The following is a 23,329-nucleotide window of genomic DNA, read 5'->3' as shown; positions in this document are numbered from 1 at the left end:
TGGAACACAAAGGGGTGGAGGTTATGTTACAGCTGGACAGAGCTCTGGTCAGAGCCCATCTGGAGATACTGGGTTCAGTTCTGGGCACCGCACCTCAGGAAGGAGATATTGGCCTTGGAGGGGGTGCAGCGCAGATTCACCAGAATGATAGCGGGGCTAAAAGGGTTAAATTACGAGGGCAGGTTGCACAGACTAGGCTTGTATTCCCTCAAGTGTAGAAGATTAAGGGGTGATCCAATCGAGGGGTTTAAGATGATTAAAGGATTCGATAGGGTCGATAGAGAGAAACTATTTCCTCTGATGGGGGGAGAGTCCAGAACAAGGGGGCAGAACCTTAAAATTAGAGCCTGGCCGTTCAGGGGTGATGTCGGGAAGCACTTCATCACACAAAGGGGAGTGGGAATCTGGAACTCTCTCCCCCAAAAAGCTGTTGAGGCCGGGGGTCAATTGGAAATGTCAAAACTGAGATTGATCGATTTTTGTTGGGTGAGGGGATTAAGGGTTACAGAACCAAGGCGGGCAGATGGAGTTAAGATACAGATCAACAGGTTGGAGGGGCTGAATGGCCTCCCCCTGTTCCTGCGTTCCCAAGTTTCTTTTCCCGGTTTCAGTCAGACCCTGGGGAGCCGGTTCACAGCGGAGGGGATTAACCCTTTCACCCACCTCTGACTTGCTACACTGAGCCTGCTTTGAGAGAGTGGATTAAATGAGGTATCGGGAGTTGGGGGCAAGAGCTTCATTTATTACAGCAAAGGTGGTGAGTTTTAATTAATCTGTTTCTGGTGAGAAATCATTAGTGTTAGTGAGAGTGACATTAACAATTTATATATATATTAATTGAAACAACAAATTATCCAAATTAATTTCGAGTTCTTTCTATTCATCTTCCAAAATGACAATTAAAACACTTTTATCTGTGCTAAGCATGTTCTATTGAAGTTTGCTAGACGGCCTTAAGGTGTCTCAGCATACTACGGATAATGAATTCTTTTTGTATTATTTTGCTATCGAAAGAACTTGCATTTATATAGCGCCTTTCACGACCTCAGGACGTCCCAGAAGGCTTCACAGCCAATGAAGGACTTTTTTTTGAAGTGTAGTCACTGTTGCAATGTAGGAAACGCAGCAGCCAATTTGCGCACAGCAAGATCCCACAAACAGCAATGGGATAAATGACCAGATCGTCTGTTTTTTTTTACTGATGTTGGTTGAGGGATAAATATTGGCCCCAGGACACCGGGGAGAACTCCCCCCCTGCCCTTCTACGAAATAGTGGATCTTTTACATCCCACCAGAGACGGGGGGGCCCTCGGTTTAACGTCTCATCCGAAAGACGGCACCTCCGACAGTGCGGCGCTCCCTCAGTACCGGCACCGGGGAGTGTCGGGCCGGATTATGGGGATCAAGTCCCTGGAGTGGGGGCTCGAACCCGCGACCTCCTGTCCCAGAGGCGCGAGAGCTACCGTTTGATTTGTGGCGGACGCCTCCAGCGTGGAAAAAAGGGGAGGGGATTGAGATGACCTCGACCCGGGGGGGGGGGATGGGCTGATTATTTGACCCCGGCCACGAGACTTGGAGTAAAGGGCGGGGATTCGGGCTTCGAACTGTTGGCCGCAGCGTCTGATAACTCGCTTTCTCTCCTCAGCTCTGAAGGACGAGCGTTTCCAGCTGCTTTTATTCACGCACAAGCAACTACGCATCGCGCTGTCTGATATTCGCGTGGAGGATGAAGGGGGATATTACTGCCAGCTGTACACTGAGGATACACATCACCAGGTCGCCGTGGTAACGGTGCTGGGTAAGCAGATGCCAAAGAGAGGGGTATTGCACTCCCTCACTGCCAATTCGGCCCCTCTCATCCTCTCCTTCCCCCTCATTGGCTTTGTATTCCCTCGAGTTTAGACGATCGAGGGGTGACCTGATCGAGGTGTCTTCAAATGATAAAAGGATTCGATAGGGGAGAGACGGAAAACTATTCCCTCTGGTGGGGAAATCAAGAACACAACCTTACATTTAGAGCTAGGAGTGAAATCAGGAAGATAGTGGGAATCTGAAACTTTCTGGAATCTAATCGAGGGGTTCGGGGGGTTTATATATAGAATAACAGATACCCGGGAGTGAGTTACAGACTGGAATCTAATCGAGGGATTCGGGGGGTTTATATATAGAATAACAGATACCCGGGAGTGAGTTACAGACAGGAATCTAATCGAGGGGTTCAGGGGGTTTATTTATAGAATAACAGATACCCGGGAGTGAGTTACAGACTGGAATCTAATCGAAGGATTCGGGGGGTTTATATATAGAATAACAGATACCCGGGAGTGAGTTACAGACAGGAATCTAATCGAGGGGTTCGGGGGGTTTATGTATAGAATAACAGATACCCGGGAGTGAGTTACAGGCTGGAATCTAATCGAGGGGTTCGGGGGGTTTATATATAGAATAACAGATACCCGGGAGTGAGTTACAGACTGGAATCTAATCGAGGGGTTCGGGGGGTTTATATATAGAATAACAGATACCCGGGAGTGAGTTACAGACTGGAATCTAATCGAGGGGTTCGGGGGGTTTATGTATAGAATAACAGATACCCGGGAGTGAGTTACAGGCTGGAATCTAATCGAGGGGTTCGGGGGGGTTTATATATAGAATAACAGATACCCGGGAGTGAGTTACAGGCTGGAATCTAATCGAGCGGTTCGGGGGGTTTATATATAGAATAACAGATACCCGGGAGTGAGTTACAGACTGGAATCTAATCGAAGGATTCGGGGGGTTTATATATAGAATAACAGATACCCGGGAGTGAGTTACAGACAGGAATCTAATCGAGGGGTTCGGGGGGTTTATATATAGAATAACAGATACCCGGGAGTGAGTTACAGGCTGGAATCTAATCGAGCGGTTCGGGGGGTTTATGTATAGAATAACAGATACCCGGGAGTGAGTTACAGACTGGAATCTAATTGAGCGGTTCGGGGGGTTTATGTATAGAATAACAGATACCCGGGAGTGAGTTACAGGCTGGAATCTAATCGAGGGGTTCGGGGGGGTTTATATATAGAATAACAGATACCCGGGAGTGAGTTACAGGCTGGAATCTAATCGAGGGGTTCGGGGGGGTTTATATATAGAATAACAGATACCCGGGAGTGAGTTACAGGCTGGAATCTAATCGAGCGGTTCGGGGGGTTTATATATAGAATAACAGATACCCGGGAGTGAGTTACAGGCTGGAATCTAATCGAGGGATTCGGGGGGTTTATGTATAGAATAACAGATACCCGGGAGTGAGTTACAGGCTGGAATCTAATCGAGGGATTCGGGGGGTTTATGTATAGAATAACAGATACCCGGGAGTGAGTTACAGACTGGAATCTAATCGAGGGATTCGGGGGGTTTATGTATAGAATAACAGATACCCGGGAGTGAGTTACAGGCTGGAATCTAATCGAGGGGTTCGGGGGGTTTATATATAGAATAACAGATACCCGGGAGTGAGTTACAGACTGGAATCTAATCGAGGGATTCGGGGGGTTTATGTATAGAATAACAGATACCCGGGAGTGAGTTACAGGCTGGAATCTAATCGAGGGATTCGGGGGGTTTATGTATAGAATAACAGATACCCGGGAGTGAGATGCAGCTGATACGGGCAGTACCCTGTCTGGTGCTGAGTCATTGAGGGCAGAAAGATCTCGGGTTTTATCCCAGGTCTGTGCTAAGCCAGCTGGTTTTGGTTAGCGAAGGGCAGGGATAGTGCAACTACCCTCCGATACAGTGTCCTGTGTGGCATCGTGCCAGGCTTTTGCATTGAGAGGCCGCAGGCATGAGACCAGGACTAAGCTGCAAGTCAAAACCAAGGTGGAAAAGAATAGAGGACAGGATTGTTTCAGTGGAGTGTGTGGGCGATGAGACGTTTGAGTTTTGAAAGCCTGTCGGAGGAAGGAAAGGCTGAGGGAGGGGCGGAGGGCCATGGTTTGGGGGTCATTGAAAGCATTTATATAGCGCCTTTAACCTAGTAAAACGTCCCAAGGCGCTTCACAGGAGCGATTATCAAACAAAATTTGACACCGAGCCACATAAGGAGATATTAGGACAGGTGACCAAAAGCTCGGTCAAAGAGGGAGGTTTTAAGGAGCGTCTTAAAGGAGGAGAGAGAGAGGTGGAGAGGTTTAGGGAGGGAATTCCTGAGCTTAGGGCCCAGGCAGCTGAAGGCACGGCCGCCAATGGTGGAGCGATGGAAATCAGGGGATGCGCAAGAGGCCAGAATTGGAGGGGGCGCAGAGATCTCGGAGGGTCGTAGAGAGTCAGCACTGACCTCACCAGCCGGCAACTGGTTCCAGAGGCTCACTACTCCCTGGCTTAAAGAAAAACAGACCAACACCCAGTCTATTCCGACTCTTCCATCGTCTAAAGCCATGAGCCCTGGTCCTCCCCAATCTGCCAAACTGGGATAATCTATCAATAGGCTTGCAATCCAGCCCTTTCGTTATTTTACAGACCTCGATTAGGTTGCCTCAGAGTCTGGAATAAACGAACCCAGCTCTTAAAAAGTCTATCTGAGTAACTAAGATTCTTTAAACTAGGAAACATTCTCGTAGCTCTGGTGGACCAGTCATACATTCTTTTAGAAAAGAAAACCCCAGTCTTTGCACTGAGTTGGACCTGCCCAGTATCAGACTGTTCCAGGAGTAAAGATTCATGGTCGATTTTACAGATGCTTTTTTCTCATAATTTCCAGATTATCTTTAAAACTGAATTAAGATTCTCAAACAGCCATGGTGGGATTATGAACTCAGATCCCTCTGAGATTATTAGTCCATAAGAACATAAGAAATAGGAGCAGGAGTAGGCCAATCGGCCCCTCGAGCCTGTTCCGCCATTCAATAAGATCATGGCTGATCTGATCCTAACCTCAAATCTAAATTCATGTCCAATTTCCTGCCCGCTCCCCGTAACCCCTAATTCCCTTTACTTCTAGGAAACTGTCTATTTCTGTTTTAAATTTATTTAATGATGTAGCTTCCACAGCTTCCTGGGGCAGCAAATTCCACAGAACTACCACGTTCTGAGTGAAGAAGTTTCTCCTCATCTCAGTTTCGAAAGAGCAGCCCCTTATTCTAAGATTATGCCCCCTAGTTCTAGTTTCACCCATCCTTGGGAACATCCTTACCGCATCCACCCGATCAAGCCCCTTCACAATCTTATATGTTTCAATAAGATTGCCTCTCATTCTTCTGAACTCCAATGAGTAGAGTCCCAATCTACTCAACCTCTCCTCATATGTCCGCCCCCTCATCCCCGGGATTAACCGAGTGAACCTTCTTTGTACTGCCTCGAGAGCAAGTATGTCTTTTCTTAAGTATGGAGACCAAAACTGTATGCAGTATTCCAGGTGCGGTCTCACCAATACCTTATATAACTGCAGCAATACCCCCCTGTTTTTATATTCTATCCCCCGAGCAATAAAAGCCAACATTCCGTTGGCCTTCTTGATCACCTACTGCACCTGCATACTAACTTTTTGATTTTCTTGCACTCGGACCCCCAGATCCCTTTGTACTGCAGTACTTTCCAGTTTCTCGCCATTAAGATAATAACTTGCTCTCCGATTTTTCCTGCCAAAGTGCATAACCTCATTAGTCCAGTCGCATAACCACTGCACCACCATACCCTGTACAGACACAGCATCTCTGGCCCATTGCAATCCCTCACCCATTGTCTTCTCCATCTCTCTTACATTTCCCTTTCTCTCTCCCCCCTTTAATCACGGAATGATGCAGCACGGAAGGAGGGCCGTTCGGCCCATCGTGCCCGTGCCGGCTCTTTGAAAGAGCTGCCCACTGCCCTGCCCTTTCCCCCATAGCCCTGCGAATTTGTCCCCTCCAAGTATTCCCTCCCGGCCGTCCGTTTCCCTTTGCTTAACCCCGCGCCCCCATCGCATCCCCGGAGACAGCAATGGAGGTAGAGCTATCGCAGCATGCACGGCACAAACGACAGGGCTCTATTAAAGCTCAGCAAGAGGCAGAGGCAATACTGAGGAAAATGGGGGCAATAACTGGGGGCGAATGTTATTAAAAGATTAGATCGGTTTAAATATTTAATTGAAGAATATTCTGGAACTCAGTAACCTCTAAAGTGTTATGAAGTTCAAATTAAATTATTAACACGAGGAGCTTTCTGTTGCAGTGAGTTGACTGATTGAGTTCAAATTGGCTGAATTCCAAAATACATTTATTTATTAATAATCCGATTATTAATTGAGTGTCTGGCAGAGTGTGTGTCTTTCGCGGTAAGATGTGGTTGAGTGTTAATTGGGAGTATAATTACGTAAAACACATGGTGCCTTTAAAATCTATCTGCCTTTTCTGCGGCCGACAAGTAAAGTCTTTCTCTGTGACAGACCCCCAGGTCTGATCCCCTTCTCTCCTGGTTCTCTCTTTGCTGCAATTCTACAGAAGCCAGACCGCGCCCCCATTCCCCCACCCACACAGCTCACCCTACCGGCCATTCCTCGTCTGTGAGCCCAGACAGTCGGTGCTATTCCACTGTGGAGGCCGTCGTAGCCAAGCCCGATCCCGGTCCTCACCCGCTATTGGCCGGGGTGGAGGAGGAGCGGGGTGGGGGGGTCCGTCCCTCGATCTTCTCAGCCCCCTGGCGAGAGAAAAATAAAGCCTGGACGTTCACAAGCCTTTCCCTCACGCCACTGTGCCCTCGTCGCTGGTCATGTCCCACTGCCTGCACCTCGTCTATTGGCTTTATCTCCTCGCTGTGATACGACCCGAGCACGCAAAGAAGCAGCTGCTGACGACACTCAGGGAAGCAAACGGCGCAAAGACGCCATGTCTGGCCCCCGAGACCAATGATCTCCCTTTGGGCATGGGTAAGGGGAGACAGAGGGCTTCACCCAGCTGCTGCCAGACCTAAGTGGGTTTCCTCTCCCCTGGCACCCCAAGGCTCACCTGCTTACGACCAGACACCAGACACCAGAAGGATTTTGATTCATTCTCCATAAACTTCAGTTTGTCCAAAACCCCGCTGCCCGTATCCTGTCCCACACCAAGTCCCGCTCACCCATCCTCACCGATCCGGGCTGGCACTCAACGCCTCGTATTTAAAATTGTGTTTGGATCCTCCCCGTATCCTCACCCCCTCCCTGTCTCTGTAACATTCTCCAGCCCCCCAACCCCTCCCCGAATCCTCACCCCCTCCCTGTCTCTGTAACATTCTCCAGCCCCCCAACCCCTCCCCGTATCCTCACCCCCTCCCTGTCTCTGTAACATTCTCCAGCCCCCCAACCCCTCCCCGTATCCTCACCCCCTCCCTGTCTCTGTAACATTCTCCAGCCCCCCAACCCCTCCCCGAATCCTCACCCCTCCCTGTCTCTGTGACCTTCTCCAGCCCCCCAACCCCTCCCCGAATCCTCACCCCTCCCTGTCTCTGTGACCTTCTCCAGCCCCCCAACCCCTCCCCGAATCCTCACCTCTCCCTGTCTCTGTAACATTCTCCAGCCCCCCAACCCCTCCCCGTATCCTCACCCCTCCCTGTCTCTGTGACATTCTCCATCCCCACAACCCCTCCGCCTAACATTTCTGTCCTCTAAATCTAGCCTCTTGTATGTAGCCCCCTCCCTTCTTCCCACCATTGGAGGCTGTGCCTTCAGCCATGCTCTGGAATTCCCTTCCTAAACCCTTCCGCCTCTCCACCCCCCTCTCCTCCATAAAACCTACCTCTTTGACCAAGCTTTTGGTCGCCATTCCTAAACTCTCCTTCCTTGGCTCGGGATCCATTTTCTCCTTATGCCTCTGTGAAGCACCTTGGGACGTTTAACTACGTTAGAGATGCTATCTAAATGCGAGTTTATGCCTTAAATTATGTGTGTGGGTATGTGTTTGGTACGTGTGTGTGTGGATATGTATGTGTGTGTATATATATATATATATGAAAATGTGTGTGGGTATCTTTGTGTGTGTGTGGGTGTGTGTGTGTGTGGGTATATGTGTGTCTGCATTGTGAGTGTCGGGGATGTATGTGTGTTTGCATGTGTGCGTGTGTGTGTTTGTATGTGTGTGTGTTTGTATGTGTGTGTGTTTGTATGTGTGTGTGTATATGTGTGTGTATATGTGTGTTTGTGTATATATGTGTGTGTGTGTATGTATATGTGTGTGTGTATGTGTGTGTGTATATGTGTGTGTATGTGTGTATATGTGTGTGTATATGTGTGTATATGTGTGTGTGTGTATGTGTGTATGTGTGAGTTTGTGTATGTGTGTGTGTGTATGTGTGAGTTTGTGTATATGTGTGTGTGTATATATATGTGTGTGTATGTGTGTGTGTGTGAGTTTATGTGTGTGTGTATGTGTGAGTTTGTGTATATGTGTGTGTGTGTATATGTGTGTGAGTTTATGTATATGTGTGTGTGTGTGTGTGTGTGAGTTTATGTATATGTATGTGTGTGTGAGTGTGTGTGTGAGTTTATGTGTATGTATGTGTGTGTGTGTGTGTTTGTGTATGTGTGTGTGTGAGTTTGTGTATATGTGTGTGTGTGTGTATATGTGTGTATGTGTGAGTTTGTGTGTGTGTGTGTATGTGTGAGTTTATGTATATGTGTGTGTGTGTATATGTGTGTGTGAGTTTATGTATATGTGTGTGTGTGTGTGTGTGAGTTTATGTATATGTATGTGTGTGTGTGTGTGTTTGTGTATGTGTGTGTGTGAGTTTGTGTATATGTGTGTGTTTGTGTGTGTGTGAGTTTGTGTGTGTGTGAGTTTGTGTATATGTCTGTGTGTGTGAGTTTGTGTATATGTATGTGTGTGTGAGTTTGTGTATATGTATGTGTGTGTATGTGTGTGTGAGTTTGTGTATATGTATGTGTGTGTATGTGTGTGAGTTTATGTATATGTGTGTGTGTATGTGTGTGAGTTTGTGTATATGGTGCCTCATTCCTCCCAAGGAGTATATATATATTTATATTCCGGAGGGACAGAAGGGAAGGTGACCACGGAATGAATTCAATCTGAAAGATGGCAGATGCTATTTAGGGGAAAGGATCACTTCAAATTGCACCGAGTGCCTCTTTTACTCACAGCTCGTGGAGCCCGAATTCCCTGAAGCTGAAATGTTATTGGTTGATGTCAGTCTCGGGCAGAATGCCAAGCCATTGCTACACACAAGACAGGGAGCAGCCCGTCCTGGGGGAGGTGTGGAAGGAACTGAAAGCTGAAGCTGATACTAATTTGCGCGGGACTTCTCTGAGGGTCCTTGCAAAGGCTCCTGCAGAAATTCCGAGGGAGCATCGGCAAGCAGAGGCTTGGTGCCAGCATCAGAATATCAGGCCGACCTGCCAACTGGGCCCGGTGATTAAAGAGAGAAGCAGCGCCTCTCAGGACGACCCAAAGCTCTTTACAGCCAATGAAGTACTTTTTGAAGTGTGGTCACTGTTGTAATGTAGGAAACGCGGCAGCCAATTTGCGCACAGCAAGATCCCACAAACAGCGAGGTGATAAATGACCAGATCATCTGTTTTTTAGTGACGTTGGTTGAGGGATAAATATCGGCCCCAGGACACCAGGGAGAACTCCCCCCCTGCTCTTCTTCAGAATAGCGGCCGTGGGATCTTTTACGTCCCACCTGAGCGAGACAGACGGGGGGAGCCTCGGTTTAACGTCTCATCCGAAAGACGGCCCCTCCGACAGTGCAGCGCTCCCTCCGTACTGGCACCGGGAGTGTCGGCCTGGATTATGCCTCTGGAATGGGGCTCAAACCCACCACTCAGAGGCACGCACGCTACCCACTGGGCCTGTAGGGTGTGCGTAGACCGAGCCGCTCTACGAGAAAAGCTGAACGCGCCAATGTCTTTCCGTTTACTCTGTGTGCATCGCCTGCCCGTTCCTGGTCTCCGCACCTGCATCATTCCTGGCACTTTAAAAAGTTTGTCGACCAGTAGGCATCTATATAGCGTAGTAAAACGTCCCCCAAGGCGCTTCACAGGAGCGTAAATCAGACGGAATTTCACACCGAGCCACATAAGGAGACATTAGGACAGGTGACCAAAAGCTCGGTCAAAGAGGTAGGTTTTAAGGAGCGTCTTAAAGGAGGAGAGAGAGACGGAGATTCAGCCGCTGAACCTGCCCCTAGGAGAAGCAGGGAGATCCCCTGGGAGAGATGTAAAGGCCCTGGTGAGCAATGTAATTGCTTGTAAAATGAACGTAACTGACTGCCTCCAGCAGTATTACAGGCTAATTCTTGCTTTCTTTTGACTGGTGCAATGTTGAAATCGCTATGTAATTGATCTTTCAAAACGTGAATAATGGCTCTCTCTGTGATTACAGGCTGGTAATCTAATCAAGGGGGGTTCAGGTACTTCATAAACTGCTTGAATAGTTTAGAACCACTGGTTGAGTGGACATTAAATTGTAGATCTGAACCTCCCATTGGCCTGTTCATCACCACAGTTTGATCTTGGGGTCAGATGTAAATTCGGGTTGGGGTGAAGTGGGAGGGTGAGGGGTTAATGCTGTCATTTCCGACTCCAATCACTGCCCTGTGTTGTTGCTGTAAGTGTCAGCCATAGCTCAGTGGTTGGCACCCTCTGGGTCAGAGGTCGTGGGTTCGAACCCCCCCACTCCAGAGACTTGAGCACAAAATCCAGGCCGATACTCCCAGTGCCCGTACTGAGGGGGTGCTGCACTGTCGGAGGTGCCGTCTTTCAAATCGAGGTCCCCCTCGGACAAATATTGACCCCAGGGAGAACTAGCGGCCACCAGATCGTTCCCGTCCACCCGAGAGGGCAGATGGGACCCTCAGTTCAACGCCTCTACCGAAAGACGGCACCTCCGGCAGTGCAGCACTCCCTCAGTGGGAGGGCCCCCCGTGCCAATGAAACCTGTACCTCCCCCAAGAGTCAGCACCTTCAGGAGAGGTATCCAAGAGAGGGTGGGAAGGAGCATTGAACTATTGTGAATAAAGACAAGAGTAGAATCGTGACTGGGGGCAGAGGCAGGGAGAAGCAATCAATAATCACGCAGGGGGATGTTCATTCTGAAGCCGTCGTTTGTGTTTGGCTTTGGATGGTAGGGATTGCAGTCAGAGAAAATCTGTAATCAATGGGAGTTCCACAAAGCAATTAACAAATTAGATGGCATTGAGGCATTCAAAACTGGCTGATGTGTGCAGTCAAGTCCTGACTGTTGAACATGAAAGATCGAAGGCACACAGAGCCACATGTGCTCAGTGAAATTCATTTGCCCTCCATTTTGAGGAGGACCACTTTGCGAAAAGACGAGTTTCATCCATTAGCACGTTCAGGTCACACTGGTCGATATCACGTAGCGCTGAGTGCCTGCAGACTGTTTCCATAGACAAGAGCCTTTTAATGGTCAATGGGTGCAGATCGGTGAGGGATCCTGGAGAGAGAGAGGGGGCCTCTCACTCGTGTCGTTTACCTCTGGTTCCTGCGCTGCTCAGTAAACTGGCTAATTCCGAACCTCTTGACCTTTCAGTCCCCCCGAGACCAATCGTCGAGGTGCTGGGAGAAGGACCGATCGAGAATGGGGAGGCTGAGCTTATTTGTAAAGTCCCTCGCAGTAAACCACCAGCACGAATACGCTGGTTCAGAGACAAGAAACAAATTCAAGGTAAGATGGAGTTCTTGGTAAGGGAGGGTAACGATGCACCGTAAACTCCAGGAACTTACAACCCTGCTACGAGCAGCCTGGGCTGTAGCTGCTCTTGAGATCAAGGTGACTGCAGCACGGGTTAGATACAGAGTAAAGCTCCCTCTACACTCTCCCATCAAACACTCCCAGGTCAGGTACAGGGGGTTAGATACAGAGTAAAGCTCCCTCTACATTGTCCCATCAAACACTCCCAGGGCAGGGACAGCACGGGTTAGATACAGAGTAAAGCTCCCTCTACACTGTCCCATCAAACACTCCCAGGGGCAGGTACAGGGTTAGATACAGAGTAAAGCTCCCTCTACACTGTCCCATCAAACACTCCCAGGGGCAGGTACAGGGTTAGATACAGAGTAAAGCTCCCTCAACACTGTCCCGTCAAACACTCCCAGGGGCAGGTACAGAGTTAGATACAGAGTAAAGCTCCCTCTACACTGTCCCATCAAACACTCCCAGGGCAGGTACAGCACGGGGTTAGATACAGAGTAAAGCTCCCTCTACACTGTCCCATCAAACACTCCCAGGGCAGGTACAGCACGGGGTTAGATACAGAGTAAATCTCCCTCTACACTGTCCCATCAAACACTCCCAGGGCAGGTACAGCACGGGTTAGATACAGAGTAAAGCTCCCTCTGCACTGTCCCGTCAAACACTCCCAGGGCAGGTACAGCACGGGTTAGATAGAGAGTAAAGCTCCCTCAACACTGTCCCGTCAAACACTCCCAGGGGCAGGTACAGAGTTAGATACAGAGTAAAGCTCCCTCTACACTGTCCCATCAAACACTCCCAGGGCAGGTACAGCACGGGGTTAGATACAGAGTAAAGCTCCCTCTACACTGTCCCATCAAACACTCCCAGGGCAGGTACAGCACGGGTTAGATACAGAGTAAAGCTCCCTCTACACTGTCCCATCAAACACTCCCAGGGCAGGTACATCACGGGGATAGATACAGAGTAAAGCTCCCTCTACACTGTCCCGTCAAACACTCCCAGGGCAGGTACAGCACGGGTTAGATACAGAGTAAAGCTCCCTCAACACTGTCCCGTCAAACACTCCCAGGGGCAGGTACAGAGTTAGATACAGAGTAAAGCTCCCTCTACACTGTCCCATCAAACACTCCCAGGGCAGGTACAGCACGGGGTTAGATACAGAGTAAAGCTCCCTCTACACTGTCCCATCAAACACTCCCAGGGCAGGTACAGCACGGGGTTAGATACAGATTAAAGCTCCCTCTACACTGTCCCATCAAACACTCCCAGGGGCAGGTACAGGGTTAGATACAGAGTAAAGCTCCCTCTACACTGTCCCATCAAACACTCCCAGGGCTGACCCAAAAATGGAACAATCCAATCCTTACCCTGCATTCACACAAACCCACCGCAGCCGCCACGAGACGGTGGTCAGAGGCACTGTGGCCAATTGTCCCACTGTCGATTGACTTAGCACGGACCTGGGATGGAAGCCCGAGAATATCTAAACAGAATATCTTCGTGTCCGTATCCTAACTCACACCAAGTCCCGTTCACCCATCACCCCCCTGTGCTCACTGACCTACATCGGCTCCCGGTCCGGGAACGCCTCGATTTTAAAATTCTCATCCTTGTTTTCAAATCCCTCCATGGCCTCCTCGCCCCCCTCCCTATCTCTGTAACCTCCTACGACCCTCCGAGATCTCTGCGCTCCTCCAATTCTGGCCTCTTGCCCATCCCCCGATTTCCATCGCTCCACCATTGGCGGCCGTGCCTTCAGCTGCCTGGGCCCTAAGCTCTGGAATTCCCTCCCTAAACCTCTCCGCCTCTCTCTCTCCTTCCTTTAAGACGCTCCTTAAAACCTACCTCTTTGACCAAGCTTTTGGCCGCCTGTCCTAATATCTCCTTCTGTGGCTCGGTGTTAAATTTTGTTTGATAATCGCTCCTGTGAAGCGCCTTGGGACGTTTTACTACGTTAAAGGCGCTATATAAATGCAGGTTGTTGTTGCCTAGCCCCGATTTCAACCCATCCCGCCCGACGGGAATGGGTCAGGAGTCCGTTGAATTCACTGGAGAGCTATGTTGGGCGGGGTGCAAAGTGGGCATTTGACCCAAATCATCACCCCCCCTGCCCCGTTCCGGCCTGGTAGGTTCGGTTAAAATAGGGGGTTATGAATCAATAGCACAATCAGGCCTGACCTAATTGAATGGCGGAGTCGGCCTGAGGGGCTGAATGGCCTCCTCCTGTTCCTGATGTCAATCAGAAGAAAAATCCGAGCTACCTGAAAGTTTTTTTATTAAAAGCCTTGAATCTTACTTGGATCTATTTCGATAATTGACCGGGAATCATGAGCGGCTGATGTGTGATATGATTTTCAGCCAACGGCACGGTTTACGAGGGCGAATTGGCAAATTAACATCTCACCAACACTCAGCGCAGAACAGAGCTCTTCGTATAATGTTTGACATATCTCTCGATCTGCAAAGCTAGAGAACCAGAGGCACTGGCCAAAAAAAAAAAATCAGGGATTCAGTGCTAAAAACCAGAACACAGGCCGCAAAATAACTGAGACACAGGCCCTAAAAATCAAGGACACGGGCCTAAAATCTAGGTCACAGGCCTAAATACCAGTGAGAAAGGCCATAAAATGTAAGGACACAGGCCATAAAAATAAAGGATACAGGCTGTAAAAATCAAGGACACAGGCCATAAAAATAAAGGGCACAAGCCTTAAACACTAGAGACAAAAGCCCTAAAGATCAGGGACAGAGGCTGTAAAAACTCGGGAAGAGGCTGTAAAAACTCGGGACACCGATCATAAGGCCTAGATTTGCCGGTCGATTCTTTCAGGTGGATTCTGAGCAGGCAGGTCTGGTAATTGCGAACGGGAATCGTCCTGCTCGCACTCCAGCCTCATCCCACCCCTTCCAGAATTCAGGCCCTTAAAAAGCAGGGCCACAGGCTCTAAAGACCAGAGGCACAGGTTCTAAAAACGGACGCAAGTGTGGGAGGGGGAGCAGGGGGGGCGTGCAGATGTGGTGATGAACCAGAGGTTTTAAGCCAGCAGATTACTGGTGCAGGAATGGGAGGGCAGATATTTGGTTTCGAAGATGGTTAAATTAAGCCGGGCCCCTGTGCCGAAAGAGGGAAGATGTGAGAAGGTGGAATTATATCAGCCTGCTCTGTATTAGTGTCACTCATTAATGTCTGTGTTCCTTGCATGAAGGGACGCTGCAGATTAGACGAACATTTCTTAGTTTCTCTCCTCTATTTCTGTCTGTTCCCACCCCCTGCTCCCTCTCTCTCGATGTTAACTCCTTGCTGCGTAAATGCTGGTCCTGCTCTGGGCCCACATCCAATTTTCCTTTCTTAGGAACGTAGGAACAGGAGGAGGCCATTCAGCCCCTCGAACCTGCTCCGCCATTCAATTAGATCATGGCTGAGCTGTATCTTAACCCCATCTACCCGCCTTGGTTCCGGTTAACCCTTAATCCCCTCACCCAACAAAAATCCATCAATCTCAGTTTTGACATTTCCAATTGACCCCCAGCCTCAACAGCTTTTTGGGGGGAGAGAGTTCCAGATTCCCACTCCCCTTTGTGTGAAGAAGTGCTTCCCGACATCACCCCTGAATGGCCTGGCTCTAATTTTAAGGTTCTGCCCCCCTTGTTCTGGACTCCCCCCACCAGAGGAAATAGTTTCTCTCTATCGACCCTATCAAATCCTTTAATCATCTCAAACCCCTCGATTAGATCACCCCTTAATCTTCTGCACTCGAGGGAATACAAGCCTAGTCTGTGCGACCTGTCCTCGTAATTTAACTCTTTCAGCCCCGGTATCATTCTGGTGAATTTTTTCCTGATTGAGGGGTCGACATGTAAATATAGTGGGGGTTAAAAGTGACCCTAAAGACTGAGACAGAATGGGAGGTGGAGACGGGGAGATTGAATTAGACAAGAGAGAGACAGAAAGTTGATGACATAAGCAGGTAAACTGAGACAGAGTGAGTAAATTGATTTATTGTTAGATTTTTGTTGGGTGAGGGGATTAAGGATTACGGAACCAAGGCGGGTAAATGGAGTTAAGACACAGGTCAGACATGATCTAATTGAATGGCGGAACAGGCTCGAGGGGCTGAATGGCCTCCTCCTGTTCCTATCTTCTGAAACTCCCAACAGAGATAGATTGAGAGATGGGGAATGAGAGAAAGAGAGAGAAGGAGAAAGCGAATCAGACGAAAGAGGGAGCAAGAGAGAGAGATAACGATGTAAGTAGGTAGACTGAGATGGGGTGAGAGTGAAAGATAGACTGAGAGATGGAGAAAGAGAGAGAGAGAGAGAGAGTGGGAATGGAGAGAAACAGATAAATGTATATTATGGATGGTTGTGAGTGAAATGCAAAATTCCTGATATATCAAATCTATTATTTATTGAATTATTCAAGGAGGATGCTATTAAGCATTGATTACACAGTGGGAGTTATTCATCGCGAAACGACTGATTGAAAAAGCTAATGACATCAACATTTGCCAACAGGAATCTTTCTGGGCCAGTGCAGAATTTGAAGCTCTTGGTTTAAGAATGATAAAATACTTAATTGGGACCGAGGGCTGTGAATGTGGAATGCCAGCACAGATTCTTGGTGTATCTTCACGTTCCCTCTATTTGCATATAAATATCAAAGTTATCGCATGCATTCTTAAATAGGCAGTCAATGCGATCTGTTCAATCAGTAAGTCTTCCCCTTCGACTGACGGTTTTGAAGCATGAAATCGGATTGAAAGTGAAGGGTTTTTTTGTGTGTGTGAATAAGTTAATCCCAATTTTTAAGAACACGACATTTGGTGCTGGCTGTGAACGAGATACTCGTCTGCCTGATTTTGTTCGTGTTTAGAGAGGGGGAGGCAGAGAGAGAGAGACAAACACAGAGTGAGGTAGAAAGAAAGTGGGGTAGAACTAGAGAGGAACTAGAGACAGACAACTAGAGAGAGAAGGATAGAGGGAGAGACTAGAGAGAGAGAGACATAGAGAGAGAGAGAGAGAAAGAAGGATGGAGGGAGAGACTAGAGAGAGAGAGAGATAGAGAAAGAAGGATAGAGGGAGAGACTAGAGAGAGAGAGAGAGATAGAGAAAGAAGGATAGAGGGAGAGACTAGAGAGAGAGACATAGAGAGAGAGAGAGAAAGAAGGATGGAAGGAGAGACTAGAGAGAGAGACATAGAGAGAGAGAGAGAAAGAAGGATGGAAGGAGAGACTAGAGAGAGAGAGACATAGAGAGAGAGATAGAGAAAGAAAGATGGAGGGAGAGACTAGAGAGAGAGAGAGAGATAGAGAAAGAAGGATAGAGGGAGAGACTAGAGAGAGAGACATAGAGAGAGAGAGAGAAAGAAGGATAGAGGGAGAGACTAGAGAGAGAGAGACATAGAGAGAGAGAGAGAGAAAGAAAGATGGAGGGAGAGACTAGAGAGAGAGAGAGAGAGAGAGATAGAGAAAGAAGGATAGAGGGAGAGACTAGAGAGAGAGAGAGAGAGATAGAGAATGAAGGATGGAGGGAGAGACTAGAGAGAGAGAGACATAGAGAGAGAGAGAGAAAGAAGGATGGAGGGAGAGACTAGAGAGAGAGACATAGAGAGAGAGAGAGAGAAAGAAAGATGGAGGGAGAGACTAGAGAGAGAGAGACATAGAGAGAGAGAGAGAGAGAGAAAGAAAGATGGAGGGAGAGACTAGAGAGAGAGACATAGAGAGAGAGAGAGAGAGAGAAAGAAAGATGGAGGGAGAGACTAGAGAGAGAGAGACATAGAGAGAGAGATAGAGAAAGAAAGATGGAGGGAGAGACTAGAGAGAGAGACATAGAGAGAGAGATAGAGAAAGAAAGATGGAGGGAGAGACTAGAGAGAGAGAGACATAGAGAGAGAAATAGAGAAAGAAAGATGGAGGGAGAGACTAGAGAGAGAGAGACATAGAGAGAGAGAGAAAGAAGGATAGAGGGAGAGACTAGAGAGAGAGAGACATAAAGAGAGAGAGAAAGAAGGATAGAGGGAGAGACTAGAGAGAGACATAGAGAGAGAGAGAAATAGGGAGAAAGAGGATTGGAGAGAGAGAATAGAGAGACAATTAGATAGAGAGGAGAGAAAGAGAGAGAGAATAGGGACAGACAGAGAGAGTAGAGAAAGAAGGATAGAAAGGGAGAATAGAGAGACAAACAGATCGAGAAAAGTACAGAGAATAGAGAGAGAGAATAGAGAGTCAAACAGATAGAGAGAAGTAGAGAGAGAATAGAGAAACAGACATATAGAGAAAGGTAGAGAGAGAATAGAGAGTCAAACAGATAGAGAAAAGTAGAGAGAGGGATAGAAAAATAGAATAGAGAGTCAAACAGATAGAGAGAGGTAGAGAGAGGATAGAAAGAGAGAATAGAGAGTGGTAGAGACGGACAGGCAGACAGATCGAGTGGTTGACAGAAAGAGGGGTAGAGAGAGACAGACAGTTAGAGAGAGACAGGTAGAGAGAAAGAAAGAGAGAGGGTTAGAGAGACAGAGACAGAGAGAGAGAGAAGAGGGTGGGGAATTAGTCCGTGCCTGTCGCGTAAAGAGACAAGGTAACGTCACGAGGTGTAATTCTTCATCAGAAACAAGAAATGAACGACAGGAAAGGGGGGGGGAGACAAAAGTAATCACAGGAAGGTCATTCAACCCCGACTACTCTCGTGCGTGTGATTTATCCCCTCTCTGTTTTATATTTTCTGATCTATATTTCCTGCTCTGGTCTGTGGTTACACCTGAAACACTAACGTGACGGTTTCTCTCCCCACAAACCCTGACAGAACTGCTGAGTGTCTCCAGACTCCTCTGATTTTATTTCAGATTTAGCTCGGAGCAGGGGGGGGGTGGGAAGAGATTAGAGATTCCGTCCTTGAGAAGAGGTGTTGACAAAGACTGGGAGTGGGGTAACTGTCTCGGGGAGTGGGGTAACTGTCTGTGGGAGTGGGGTAACTGTCTCGGGGAGTGGGGTAACTGTCTGTGGGAGTGGGGTAACTGTCTCGGGGAGTGGGGTAACTGTCTGTGGGAGTGGGGTAACTGTCTCGGGGAGTGGGGTAACTGTCTGTGGGAGTGGGGTAACTGTCTCGGGGAGTGGGGTAACTGTCTGTGGGAGTGGGGTAACTGTCTCGGGGAGTGGGGTAACTGTCTGTGGGAGTGGGGTAACTGTCTCGGGGAGTGGGGTAACTGTCTCGGGGAGTGGGGTAACTGTCCCGGGGAGTGGGGTAACTGTCTCGGGGAGTGGGGTAACTGTCTCTGGGAGTGGGGTAACTGTCTGTGGGAGTGGGGTAACTGTCTGTGGGAGTGGGGTAACTGTCTCTGGGAGTGGGGTAACTGTCTCGGGGAGTGGGGTAACTGTCTGTGGGAGTGGGGTAACTGTCTCTGGGAGTGGGGTAACTGTCTCTGGGAGTGGGGTAACTGTCTCGGGGAGTGGGGTAACTGTCTGTGGGAGTGGGGTAACTGTCTGTGGGAGTGGGGTAACTGTCTCTGGGAGTGGGGTAACTGTCTCTGGGAGTGGGGTAACTGTCTCGGGGAGTGGGGTAACTGTCTGTGGGAGTGGGGTAACTGTCTCGGGGTGTGGGGTAACTGTCTCGGGGAGTGGGGTAACTGTCTCGGGGAGTGGGGTAACTGTCTCGGGGTGTGGGGTAACTGTCTCGGGGAATGGGGTAACTGTCCCGGGGAGTGGGGTAACTGTCTGTGGGAGTGGGGTAACTGTCCCGGGGAGTGGGGTAACTGTCTGTGGGAGTGGGGTAACTGTCTCGGGGAATGGGGTAACTGTGCCGGGGAGTGGGGTAACTGTCCCGGGGAGTGGGGTAACTGTCTCGGGGAGTGGGGTAACTGTCTGTGGGAGTGGGGTAACTGTCTGTGGGAGTGGGGTAACTGTCTCGGGGAGTGGGGTAACTGTCCCGGGGAGTGGGGTAACTGTCTCGGGGAGTGGGGTAACTGTCTCTGGGAGTGGGGTAACTGTCTCTGGGAGTGGGGTAACTGCGTCGGGGGAGTGGGGTAACTGTCTCGGGGAGTGGGGTAACTGTCTCGGGGAGTGGGGTAACTGTCTCGGGGAGTGGGGTAACTGTCTCTGGGAGTGGGGTAACTGCCTCGGGGAGTGGGGTAACTGTCTGTGGGAGTGGGGTAACTGTCTCTCGGAGTGGGGTAACTGTCTCGGGGAGTGGGGTAACTGTCTGTGGGAGTGGGGTAACTGTCTGTGGGAGTGGGGTAACTGTCTGTGGGAGTGGGGTAACTGTCCCGGGGAGTGGGGTAACTGTCCCGGGGAGTGGGGTAACTGTCTGTGGGAGTGGGGTAACTGTCTCGGGGAGTGGGGTAACTGTCTGTGGGAGTGGGGTAACTGTCTGTGGGAGTGGGGTAACTGTCCCGGGGAGTGGGGTAACTGTCCCGAGGAGTGGGGTAACTGTCTCGGGGAGTGGGGTAACTATCTCGGGGCGTGGGGTAACTGTCTCGGGGAGTGGGGTAACTGTCCCGGGGAGTGGGGTAACTGTCCCGGGGAGTGGGGTAACTGTCTGTGGGAGTGGGGTAACTGTCTCGGGGAGTGGGGTAACTGTCTGTGGGAGTGGGGTAACTGTCTGTGGGAGTGGGGTAACTGTCTCTGGGAGTGGGGTAACTGTCTCTGGGAGTGGGGTAACTGTCTCGGGGAGTGGGGTAACTGTCTGTGGGAGTGGGGTAACTGTCTCGGGGTGTGGGGTAACTGTCTCGGGGAGTGGGGTAACTGTCTCGGGGAGTGGGGTAACTGTCTCGGGGTGTGGGGTAACTGTCTCGGGGAATGGGGTAACTGTCCCGGGGAGTGGGGTAACTGTCTGTGGGAGTGGGGTAACTGTCTGTGGGAGTGGGGTAACTGTCTGTGGGAGTGGGGTAACTGTCTCGGGGAATGGGGTAACTGTCCCGGGGAGTGGGGTAACTGTCCCGGGGAGTGGGGTAACTGTCTCGGGGAGTGGGGTAACTGTCTGTGGGAGTGGGGTAACTGTCTCGGGGAGTGGGGTAACTGTCCCGGGGAGTGGGGTAACTGTCTCGGGGAGTGGGGTAACTGTCTCTGGGAGTGGGGTAACTGTCTCTGGGAGTGGGGTAACTGCGTCGGGGGAGTGGGGTAACTGTCTCGGGGAGTGGGGTAACTGTCTCGGGGAGTGGGGTAACTGTCTCGGGGAGTGGGGTAACTGTCTCTGGGAGTGGGGTAACTGCCTCGGGGAGTGGGGTAACTGTCTGTGGGAGTGGGGTAACTGTCTCTCGGAGTGGGGTAACTGTCTCGGGGAGTGGGGTAACTGTCTGTGGGAGTGGGGTAACTGTCTGTGGGAGTGGGGTAACTGTCTGTGGGAGTGGGGTAACGGTCCCGGGGAGTGGGGTAACTGTCCCGGGGAGTGGGGTAACTGTCTGTGGGAGTGGGGTAACTGTCTCGGGGAGTGGGGTAACTGTCTGTGGGAGTGGGGTAACTGTCTGTGGGAGTGGGGTAACTGTCCCGGGGAGTGGGGTAACTGTCCCGAGGAGTGGGGTAACTGTCTCGGGGAGTGGGGTAACTATCTCGGGGAGTGGGGTAACTGTCTCGGGGCGTGGGGTAACTGTCTCGGGGAGTGGGGTAACTGTCCCGGGGAGTGGGGTAACTGTCCCGGGGAGTGGGGTAACTGTCTGTGGGAGTGGGGTAACTGTCTCTGGGAGTGGGGTAACTGTCTCGGGGAGTGGGGTAACTGTCCCGGGGAGTGGGGTAACTGTCTGTGGGAGTGGGGTAACTGTCTCGGGGAGTGGGGTAACTGTCTCCGGGAGTGGGGTAACTGTCTCTGGGAGTGGGGTAACTGCCTCGGGGAGTGGGGTAACTGTCTGTGGGAGTGGGGTAACTGTCTGTGGGAGTGGGGTAACTGCCTGTGGGAGTGGGGTAACTGTCTCTGGGAGTGGGGTAACTGTCTCTGGGAGTGGGGTAACTGCGTCGGGGGAGTGGGGTAACTGTCTCGGGGAGTGGGGTAACTGTCTCGGGGAGTGGGGTAACTGCCTCGGGGAGTGGGGTAACTGTCCCGGGGAGTGGGGTAACTGTCCCGGGGAGTGGGGTAACTGTCTCGGGGAGTGGGGTAACTGTCTCGGGGAGTGGGGTAACTGTCTGTGGGAGTGGGGTAACTGTTTCTGGGAGTGGGGTAACTGTCTGTGGGAGTGGGGTAACTGTCTCTCGGAGTGGGGTAACTGTCTGTGGGAGTGGGGTAACTGTCTGTGGGAGTGGGGTAACTGCCTGTGGGAGTGGGGTAACTGTCTCTGGGAGTGGGGTAACTGTCTCTGGGAGTGGGGTAACTGCGTCGGGGGAGTGGGGTAACTGTCTGTGGGAGTGGGGTAACTGTCTGTGGGAGTGGGGTAACTGTCTGTGGGAGTGGGGTAACTGTCCCGGGGAGTGGGGTAACTGTCCCGAGGAGTGGGGTAACTGTCTCGGGGAGTGGGGTAACTATCTCGGGGAGTGGGGTAACTGTCTCGGGGCGTGGGGTAACTGTCTCGGGGAGTGGGGTAACTGTCCCGGGGAGTGGGGTAACTGTCCCGGGGAGTGGGGTAACTGTCTGTGGGAGTGGGGTAACTGTCTCGGGGAGTGGGGTAACTGTCTGTGGGAGTGGGGTAACTGTCTGTGGGAGTGGGGTAACTGTCTCTGGGAGTGGGGTAACTGTCTCTGGGAGTGGGGTAACTGTCTCGGGGAGTGGGGTAACTGTCTGTGGGAGTGGGGTAACTGTCTCGGGGTGTGGGGTAACTGCCTCGGGGAGTGGGGTAACTGTCCCGGGGAGTGGGGTAACTGTCTGTGGGAGTGGGGTAACTGTCTCGGGGAGTGGGGTAACTGTCTCTGGGAGTGGGGTAACTGTCTGTGGGAGTGGGGTAACTGTCTCTCGGAGTGGGGTAACTGTCTCGGGGAGTGGGGTAACTGTCTGTGGGAGTGGGGTAACTGTCTGTGGGAGTGGGGTAACTGTCCCGGGGAGTGGGGTAACTGTCCCGGGGAGTGGGGTAACTGTCTGTGGGAGTGGGGTAACTGTCTCGGGGAGTGGGGTAACTGTCTGTGGGAGTGGGGTAACTGTCTGTGGGAGTGGGGTAACTGTCCCGGGGAGTGGGGTAACTGTCCCAAGGAGTGGGGTAACTGTCTCGGGGAGTGGGGTAACTGTCTCGGGGAGTGGGGTAACTGTCTCGGGGAGTGGGGTAACTGTCCCGGGGAGTGGGGTAACTGTCCCGGGGAGTGGGGTAACTGTCTGTGGGAGTGGGGTAACTGTCTCTGGGAGTGGGGTAACTGTCTCGGGGAGTGGGGTAACTGTCCCGGGGAGTGGGGTAACTGTCTGTGGGAGTGGGGTAACTGTCTCGGGGAGTGGGGTAACTGTCTCTGGGAGTGGGGTAACTGCCTCGGGGAGTGGGGTAACTGTCTGTGGGAGTGGGGTAACTGTCTGTGGGAGTGGGGTAACTGCCTGTGGGAGTGGGGTAACTGTCTTTGGGAGTGGGGTAACTGTCTCTGGGAGTGGGGTAACTGCGTCGGGGGAGTGGGGTAACTGTCTCGGGGAGTGGGGTAACTGTCTCGGGGAGTGGGGTAACTGTCTCGGGGAGTGGGGTAACTGTCTCTGGGAGTGGGGTAACTGCCTCGGGGAGTGGGGTAACTGTCCCGGGGAGTGGGGTAACTGTCTCGGGGAGTGGGGTA

General features: G+C 50.7%; 1 protein-coding gene across 5 annotated transcripts in view; it reads left to right on the top strand.

The window, feature by feature from the left end:
- The window catches only part of cadm4 (cell adhesion molecule 4), a 275,949-nt gene that overhangs the window by 185,186 nt on the left and 67,434 nt on the right, over positions 1-23,329 (top strand). For all 5 annotated transcript variants that reach the window (XR_010958840.1, XR_010958839.1, XR_010958838.1 and 2 more), the window contains exons 3-4: positions 1,646-1,798; positions 11,508-11,642. Coding sequence is in view for 1 of the 5 variants with exons in the window: in XM_067975308.1 (XP_067831409.1) it covers positions 1,646-1,798; positions 11,508-11,642 (288 nt within the window). In the remaining 4 variants the exon portion in view is untranslated. The remainder of the gene's footprint in view (positions 1-1,645; positions 1,799-11,507; positions 11,643-23,329) is intronic.

The sequence above is a fragment of the Heptranchias perlo genome, chromosome 42 (assembly GCF_035084215.1).
Source record: "Heptranchias perlo isolate sHepPer1 chromosome 42, sHepPer1.hap1, whole genome shotgun sequence".
NCBI lineage: Eukaryota > Metazoa > Chordata > Chondrichthyes > Hexanchiformes > Hexanchidae > Heptranchias > Heptranchias perlo.
The sequence above is the reverse complement of the archived record's forward strand: the minus strand, read 5'-3'. Positions and strand labels throughout refer to the sequence as shown.